The 8,879-nt window shown below is 55.3% G+C and overlaps 2 protein-coding genes across 2 annotated transcripts; both read left to right on the top strand.

The window, feature by feature from the left end:
* Window positions 1-4,611: 4,611 nt before the first annotated feature.
* Window positions 4,612-5,730, top strand: GUITHDRAFT_122736 (hypothetical protein; the record flags this gene model as incomplete). Its single annotated transcript, XM_005817983.1, has 4 exons — window positions 4,612-4,772; window positions 4,822-4,971; window positions 5,062-5,518; window positions 5,569-5,730. The coding sequence occupies 4 exons, from the start codon at window positions 4,612-4,614 to the stop codon at window positions 5,728-5,730; spliced, it is 930 nt and encodes a 309-aa protein (XP_005818040.1).
* A 2,011-nt stretch (window positions 5,731-7,741) lies between these two features.
* GUITHDRAFT_122735 (hypothetical protein) lies at window positions 7,742-8,404 on the top strand (the record flags this gene model as incomplete). The annotated part of the gene is made up of 1 exon (XM_005817982.1): window positions 7,742-8,404. A coding segment is annotated over one exon (663 nt), but the record flags the coding sequence as incomplete, so codon positions are not given.
* Between the last annotated feature and the right edge of the window lie 475 nt (window positions 8,405-8,879).

Genomic DNA, 8,879 nt, shown 5'->3' with positions numbered 1-8,879 from the left:
GCTCGGTAGGGACGGGAGGCGGAAAACTGTCGTCGAGGAGGTGATTGTTGACTCCTCGATAATCAATACAAAAACGAAATTGAGGGACTCCTTCAGAGGAAAGACCTTTGCGAAGAAAGATGACGGGACTCTGCCACATGACATCATTGTTCCGCTCGATGATGCCGCGTGCCAACAAGAAGTCGATCGTTTTAGCGAGCTCCTCCTGGAGCGTCGCCGGAAGTCGGTAGGGGCGACGACGAATTGGACGAACGTCATCAGGAACCCGAAGGACAACGTCATACTGCCCCCGCGAGACAGGTGGCTGGATTGGTAGTTCGTCCACCAGAACATCGGAAAAATCCTCGAGTAGCTCCTGCAAGGCCGGAGCTGCGAGCGGCGAGGCCGACGAGGCGACCTGAGAGAGCAATGAACTGGTAGAAACAGGCGAGGACACGGTCGCCATGACCCAGGGCATCATATCCTCAGGTGGAGGAGGCTGAAGCGTGTTCCAGTCCGCATGCCAGGGAAAAATCAAACACTGGGCTTGCCGCATAGCCGCGGAGCCAGGACCAGGGATGTGAAATGCGAGCGGAAGGCGTTGACGCCCCGCAGTACCATCCTGCGCTGGAATAGTAACGAGCTTGGAATGAAAGTCGATATTCATTTTCATCTTGGCAATGAACGGTTGGGACAAAATCGCCGGCAGTGATGCTGGAGAGTCCAAAATGAAGAACGTTTCTTGCGTTTCAACATTGGTGCCTGCAATGCGAAACGGCAGGAGGCAGGTTTCACGAAGCACGACCTGGGCGTCGCCATGAGCGAACTGAGCGGTAAGCGTGGCGGGAATTCGCTGTGTGGTCAATTGGAGCTGTCGCGCAACCTGACGCGAGATCACACTGATCTCAGCACCCGAGTCAAGCAAAGCCAGGATCTCGGAAGTAGCAGCTGGCACCGGAGAGGTGAGTGGTACAATGGGCAGATAGAGAAGCGATCCTGAAGACGCCCCGTGCTCCTGAGAGCCAAGGGAGTGGAGTGCAATCGGATGCAAGTGTACCTCGAGAGCGTCACCGTCCAGAGGCACTTCATCTTCCAGTTCTTCAGCAAAATGCACCTGAGGACGGCGCTTAGGCGTCTTCGAGCGAGCAGCAATCTTGTTAGCTGCAACGGACGGAGCAGCCTTGCGGTCGTCGGAAGTCTGAACAGCGCCAAGCAGAGGCGGAGAGGAGGAGTCGGACGACTGCTCACGTTCAGGACTCTGACTGCGGCGGGTACGACGACACTCGGAAGATCGATGTCCGAGTTTGCCACAGTTGTAACAACGGATGGCATTGGTCGATGTGTTTGGGGACGAGGAGTCTCCCGCACTCCTGGCGTCCTGCCGAGCAGCACGGCGCTCTTTGAAGGCCGAAGCCTTGCCAGAAGGACGACTCTTGCGATCATTAGAATTAGAGGAGCGATTGCCCACCTGCACGGAGTAGAGCTGCCGGTGGGGATCTGCTCCCGTCGAATGGTCTTTGGTTCTGGTCTGATTGTCGATCTTGAGCGCGTACTCCCTGAGCTGACGGAAGTCAACATCATCCGAACGCTGTAGAGTCACCCACTGATTCAAGAGTAGAGCAGTCATATGCGATCGGACACCATTAATGAACCGTTTGCAGACCAGTGAGGACGTCGCAAATAATTTACCATCCGGAAGGAGCTGAAGTTGCTCGATTAAGGTCAGGGTTCGGGCAGCATACGAAGCAAGAGATTCCTGACGGTCTTGATTCAAATTGTCGAGTTGGTGAATGAGAGTCGACAGCAGGTGAGGAGGCAGGAATTTTTCACGAATTTCCTCTGAAAATGTATCCCACTCCATGCGGCGAAAGGTCTCTGGCGGGTACTTGGCCACGAAGTGTTGGCGCACTGGAGCATCCAGTAAATCGAGGGTATGGACAACCCAGTTGGCTCGGGGGATACCATACACAGCAAAGGAGTACTGAATGGTTTGAACCCATGTCAAGACATTGTTGGCGCTAGTTTGGCGGGCAGTATCCAACTTGGGGAGATTGCGCAACTTAGCAAGCAATTGCTGATCAGCCAGAGAGACCAGCTGAGGACCGTCACGCGAGGAGATGGGGGGCGGTCCAGGCTTGAGAGCGGCGGGCGGGACCGCCTCAGAAGAAGCAGGAGCTTCGAGAGCGTTCAACCGCTGCTGAACCTCCAGCAGCGCGGCAGACATGTTTTGGAGCGACCGATCCTCGGTCGATTCGGGACGAAGATCGTCGTCAATGCCGGCAGCAGATTGCCAGTCATGTTCCAAAGTATCCGTAGCATTCTCGTCCAGCATGCGAGCTGCGAGTCGAGTATTGTATCCGGACATCTACGCGACGTAAGCGTAGGAAGAAGCAGAAGAACAGTGGAGAAAGGGAGGGGAAGAGAGAAGACTCGATCTCTGTCACCGATCACAACCTTGCTACCAATTTTATGTCACACCTCGAAGATTCTCGAGTGGACCTTCAAGCGCAGTTCAATAAGAACTCACGTTGGATTTCTCTACTAAGAGGGAAAGCGGTGAAACAGAAGGAGATCTAACTCTCTTTTATTTCTTTCACACACACACACAAAACAAGACAAGACGATACACACAAAGACGTCTCAACAATCGTGGCACACACACGAAAGGGGAAGAGGACCACCTAGCTCTGACGAGTTTCATCCTTTTATAGCTTCGAGGAATGAGCCAGGGGTGCCGTCTCTTGGCTACAGAAAGGAGGGGTGTCCTGTTCTTGGAAGTTGACAAGCATCCCTTCTGACCTTCGAGAGGATACCATGCTCTCTCGCAGGGAAGAGAACCCCGTCCTTGCATGGCAGCAAGCTGTTTCCAACGGGTCGTACTGCACAAGACGCACCCCTTCTGTTTACCTTGTAAGTCCCCCACGGGTACACGGTTGCTGCAACAAAGGCCTCCACAGGGGTCCTTTCAGCAGCTTCACACTGGAGTAGAGTATCCTGGGTCATCCAGGAGAAGTCAGCTTCGAACACGAGTACGAGACAGCCAACTGTCCTTTCATCCTGATAGGCCTTTGTCTGACTCGGGCTCGGTTCCTATGAGCTCTGACAGTATGGCAGTAGAGGCTTGTGCTACAGAGCGCTTGTCATCTGGGGAGGGAGAAGACTGGGGGCTGCCAGTCGAGCATGACAGGCTCTGAGTCTGACTGCTGAGACTCGTGTATGTGAAGGACGTCGGACAAGAGGGAGGAGGCATGGGGTACAAGAGGTCGGTCAGCGAGTGAGCGATACTTTGAGGAGCTTCACGGCATACCATGATACACAGATACCCTCTTACACGCCCCCGCTACAGCCCTCGAAGGTGCCGTGCCGTGACTTGTAGGTGAGTATCGGTCGTCCTCCTCTGGACCATGCATGCCTGCTCGTGAGGGCCCGGCGAAGTTAACCGTAGAACACCCGGGCCTCCGAGTCCCCCGCTGTCTGCTCCCGGCCGAGTAGCCTGGTGATCGGACCGTACTGTCTCACCGTCTCTCAGGGCACACCCCATCACCCGAGGGCCTCCAGCTGAGCCCCAGCGACTCATGTACCACCGGCGGCCAGCCACTCCTTGACTCGCTGACCGTACGGAGTACGCCGCCCGGGCCCGGCTGCCCGGGCCCCCCGGAAGACGGTTTCGAACTTGAACTCGGAGGCTTCATGTACGGTATTGAGGGGGATTTTTAACGGAATTAACTTTGCTATTCAGGCTAGGGTAGGGATGCTATGACGCTTCATATGACCCTTTTCCTACGTCAAAGTTAATTAACTAGAAAAGCCCAGGCACACAGCTAGTAAGATAATAATCTTCAGGAAAAAGGTGGGGTATATGTAGTCAAAGGAGGGGGTAGTTAATACCTGGGGTCATTCTTGAAAATCAAGAGGGTGTTGGAAATTCCGCATGCGCAGAATGGTGGGGGGGTAGGGGTGGTGGTAGGCTAGTAAAGTAGGGGTTCAGATATGGGTGAAAGGGGGTAGTGGTGAGGGGAGGGGTGGAGGTGCATCCTCCCTGGACCCAAAGGGTTCACTGAAATGGCAAAATCTTGTGGATAGAATATGAAATATCGTTCCAAAATTTGAAAATTTAGATGACAATTAAGGCAACTTGCCAATAATGTGGTCTCTTCCTTCGCCATTTTCTAGGGAATCCAATTTCACTCCCCTACCCTCCTCCCTCCTCCCTCCTCCCTCCTCCCTCCTCCCTCCTCCCTCCTCCCTCCTCCCTCCTCCCTCCTCCCTCCTCCCCCTTTCCCTGCATCCTCTTGCTCTCTCCCATTCTCATCTTCCTCCCTCCATCCCTCAAACGTTCTTTCGATCCCTCGTCCTCCGCATCGTCTTCCCCCCTCCTTTGGATTGTTCGACCTCCTTTTCTGATTTTACAACATTTTATCTTTCTGCTGTCTCTATCCTGGTAAATACATTTCTTCACTTCTCTCCTCTCCTCTCATCTTCCTCTTCCTCTTCCTCTTCCTCTTCCTCTTCCTCTTCCTCTTCCTCTCCCTCTTCCTCTTCCTCTCTTCTCCTCTTCTTCGCTCGCTCGTGCGGGAGGCTTGTTCACATGCCGTCATCCGCCTTCCAGGGATGAAATTTTGAGCCGCCAACATGCTTGGCGCCCTCAGAAGGAACAAGCGCGATGCTCGAGCTCGCAACGATGGCGATGCCGATCGTCCATCCAGGGCCTCGTTGGACGCGCAGCGAGTGCAGGTGGCGCTGCCCAAGGCAGATGACTGCATCATGTACGGGGAGCTGAAGCGACAGATCGGGTGAGAGAGGAGGCAGCTTGACAGGTGGAGGGACTAACAGGAGGAGCAGGGACTCGCAGCACAGGTGGAACGTTAGGGAAGTCAGGCTGACCTCATATGCCATCTCCTTCGGCAAGCCAGGGTCTGAGCACCTGCTGGATATGATTCCACTGCATGAGGTCTCGAGTATCACCTTCCAAGACACGACTAGACGCGGAAGGTGAGGGAGAGCGAGGAGGAGAGAGGGGGAGAGAGAGAGGGGGGGGGGGGGAGAGAGGAGATGCTGATTGTGTTTGACATGTCTTATCAGTCGCATGTCGCAAAGGGGATCACTCAAGAAGTCGTTTCGGCGAGTACCGTCAACAGACTCCTACTCGTTTGACGTGGACGAGGAGGACTTGACGTTTGTCATTAACCCCATAAGGAACGGGTACAACCTAGGACGAGCCTGCGTTCTCCGAGCTGAGACTTCAGACTCCTTCTACCAGTGGGTCTCCTGCATTGAGGCTCAAGTCAACAGGGCAAGGAAAGAGTTCAGGAGGAGGCAGAACCAGACCGTGTTCAAGAAGTATCAGGTCAAACTGAGGGCCCCATATGAATCAAATCTCGTCAAGTTGGTGATGGCCGCTACCATATCAGCCGCGTTCATCACAAGCCTGCTGGACGCAGAGTTTGCGCCTGAAGACAATACTGAGCTGAGAGAAGCGATCAACGCCTTGGAAACTTCCTTCACCGTCTTCTTCACCGTCGACCTCTTGACCAACATGGTCAGCCCGGCCGCGCTCGCTCGCGGTCTTTGACATTTTTGTTCTGCCAGTACGCCAACTGGTCTCGCTGGTTCTTTGCAAACCCCTGGAACATGCTGGACCTGCTGGTGGTGGTGATCTCAGTTACCTCGGAGTTCATCAACAACCTGCCCTCCGTCGCTCTCTTCCGCATCCTCCGCATCTTCCGCATCGCCAAAATCTTCAGGTGCTGATAGAGAGTGTGAGGTAGAAGAAGAGAGGAGGGGGGAGGAGAGAGGAAAGAGTGAAGCAAGGGAGGAGGAAGGAAAGGGGGGGAAAGAAGAAGGGGAGGAGGTAGAAGGAAAGGGGAGGGAGGAGGGAGGAAGGAAAGACGGGAGAGGCGAGGGGAAGGAGGGGGGGTTGGAAGGAAGGGGGGAAGAAAGGAAGGAGAAGAAGAGAAGGAGAAGACAAACAGGAGGTAGAAGGGAGGAGGATGGATTGAGGAAGGAAAGACGGGAGAGGAGGAGGAGAGGAGGAGGAGGAGGAGGAGGAGGAGGAGGAGGAGGAGAGAGTCAAACAAGGGAGTGGAAAGAAAGGGGGAGAAGAAGAGAACGAGGTAGAAGGGATAAGGGAAGGGATTGAGGAAGTAAAGACTAGAGAAGAGGAGCAGGAGCAGGAGGAGGAGGATGATGATGAAGCAGGAGGAGGAGGAGGAGGATGAAGCAGGAGGAGGAGGAGGAGGATGAAGCAGGAGGAGGAGGAGGAGGATGAAGCAGGAGGAGGAGGAGGAGGAGCAGCAGCAGCAGGAAGATGTAAGATTGAATGGAAGTGATCAGATGGATGGGGTCGCTCTCAAGGATAGTGATTGCTCTGTATCACTCGTTCAAGCCTGTTCTCAACACTTTCTTTCTCCTCGCCATCGTCATCTGCATGTAAGTGCTTCTCAACCCACTTGTCCTCCATTCTTACTCCCTCGACTTATGCAAGATATGCAATCGCTGCTACTCAATTCTTTGCCAAGTACAATCATACTTTCTTTGGCAAGTTTTCATTGAGCCTGTTCACTGTAAGTTGCTTCCTACTTGTTGGGGGGAAGGAAGGAGCAGAGAGGAGAGGAGAGCGGAGCGGAGAGGAGAGGAGAGGAGAGGAGAGGAGGAGCGGCGGAGGGGAGCAGAGGGGAGGAGAGGAGGAGAAGAGGGGAAGATGAGACGAGACGAGACGAGACGAGACGAGACGAGACGAGAGCAGCAGAGAGATGATTGATTGCTGCAGATGTTTCAGCTCGCAACAGGAGACGCGTGGGCTTCACTTGTAGTGCGACAAGTCATGGATGACCTCTCGCATGCTGGAAACTCAAACTCAGGACTGGTGAGTTTGACAACCGGAGGTCGATCCTGGCAACTTGAGAACTCTCTGTCATACAACTCGGAGAAGACTGTTGGATCTGCAAGTTTTGAGAGTGACAAGTGTTTGTTTGCAGTGCGCCATCTTCTTCGTCTCTTACATGCTCCTGGTCAACATCGTCTTCCTCAACATCGGTCAGAAAGCTTCTCCTCTCCACGATCTCCTCCCTTCCTTTCAAACTCTACTCGCACTCGCTCTGCTGCTCCTACTGAACCACTCGAGTGCTGCCACCCAAATCTTCTCCCCGGCTCCCCCTGTTCCATCTTGGACTTCCTACTGCTGCCCCTGCTCCTGCTCCTGCTCCTTGTTCTCCTGCTCCTGCTCCTGCTCCTTGTTCTCCTGCTGCTGCTGCTGCTGCTGCTGCTGCTGCTGCTGCTGCTGCTGCTGCTGCTGCTGCTGCTGCTGCTGCTGCTGCTGCTGCTGCTGCTGCTGCTGCTGCTGCTGCTGCTGCTGCTGCTCTATCTTCATTTATTTTTGTTGACTTGTCGAATCAGTTGTTGCAGTCCTCCTTGACGAGTAAGTTTTCTCTCCTATCCTCCTCCCTGCCGCTGCCTCTGATTTTCTTCCGCCTCCTGATTTCACTTCTCCTGCTCCTCCTACCTGGCCGCCTCCTCCTCCTTTGTTTTTCTTCTCCTCCAGCCATCTTTCATTCCCCACCTTCTTCACCTCCCCATTCACCTTCTCCCTTTCCCTCCAGCGCCAGCTCCTTGTCCTCCTCATCTCCTTCTCTCCCTCCTCCTCACCCTCTTCCTAATCTCCTTCCTCTCTCTTTCTCCTGCTCCACCATCGGCTGCTGCTACTGCTGCTGCTGCTGCTGCTGCTGCCCCTCCTTCCTCCTCCTCCTCCTCCATGCAGGATGTCATGGTCTTCTTCAGGTTCATCACCACCAAGGAAGCGCTCCGGCAGATCCGCGAGGAGGAGAAGGCAGAGATCACAGGAGCAGACCAGGAGAGTCTGCGGGGCCCCCTCGACCCTCTGCTGAGGGCGCTGGTGGGGTTTCAGTCCAGCAGGGACCTCTCCTCGCGCCTCTCTCTCCTCTTCGAGCGCCTCGACGTCGACGAGCACGGGGCGCTGAAGTTCGAGGAGGTGCGGGAGGGGCTGAAGAAGCTAGAGCTGCATCCTCCCATTCTCCTCTCGGTCGAGGACTGGGAGCACCTGACGGAGAACGGGCTGCTGCTCAACGGGAGGGAGGAGATGACGTTCGAGGGGTTCGAGCGGATGGTGCGTCTGGGCATGCACAACTTCATGAGGAGGATGCTGGTTCAGAGCATGGAGAGCTGCGAGGACAGTCGGAGCTACGACCTCCTGCTGTCCCTGAAGATGCTGCTGGAGCCTCCTCTCTCGCAGGAGGAGAGAGCGCAGCTCGAGTCTCTCCGGAAGCCTCGCTCCATCGTCTCCTCCCTCCTCCCCCTCCAGAAGAAGTTCTTTCAGCTGTGGAAGGAGGCGGCGAGCAGCAGCAGCAGCGCTCCTCCTCCTGTCCCCGCCTCGTCCTTCGACCTCCTGCTGGAGCGAGTCGAGCAGCTGGTGGACCAGAAACTTACCTTCTTCCTCGAGAGAGTCGCTTCCTCCCTCCCCCATCCTCCTCCCTCCTCCTCTCCTCTTCCTTCCTCGCCTCCTCCCTCCTCCCCTCCCTCGAGGAGGAAGAAGTTTCAGCCGCCTGTCTCCACCCAGGGGAACGCGCTGGTCACTGCAAGCTGGTGTACAACTCCCAAACGACCCCAGCTCCTTCCCAGCTGTGTCTCTCACGCGCAGGTAGGAAGGTGGAGATCGGAGAGGCTGCGGAAAGCAGGAGGAGGAGGAGGAGAAGGTGCAGGAGGAGGATGGAGGAGGAGGAGGAGGAGGAGGAGGAGGAGTGCAGTCGGTAATTTCTCACCTCGAGGGAAAGCTCATGGGTCATATCCTTCCCTCTCCCCTCCTCTCCTGCCTGTAGCTCCTCGCCCTCGTCCCCTCGCGGCCCCTCACCTTGAGATTTATTCTTTCAGCTCTAATAGAAATGTTG

Source organism: Guillardia theta (genome assembly GCF_000315625.1).
Source record: "Guillardia theta CCMP2712 unplaced genomic scaffold GUITHscaffold_424, whole genome shotgun sequence".
NCBI lineage: Eukaryota > Cryptophyceae > Pyrenomonadales > Geminigeraceae > Guillardia > Guillardia theta.
The sequence above is the reverse complement of the archived record's forward strand: the minus strand, read 5'-3'. Positions and strand labels throughout refer to the sequence as shown.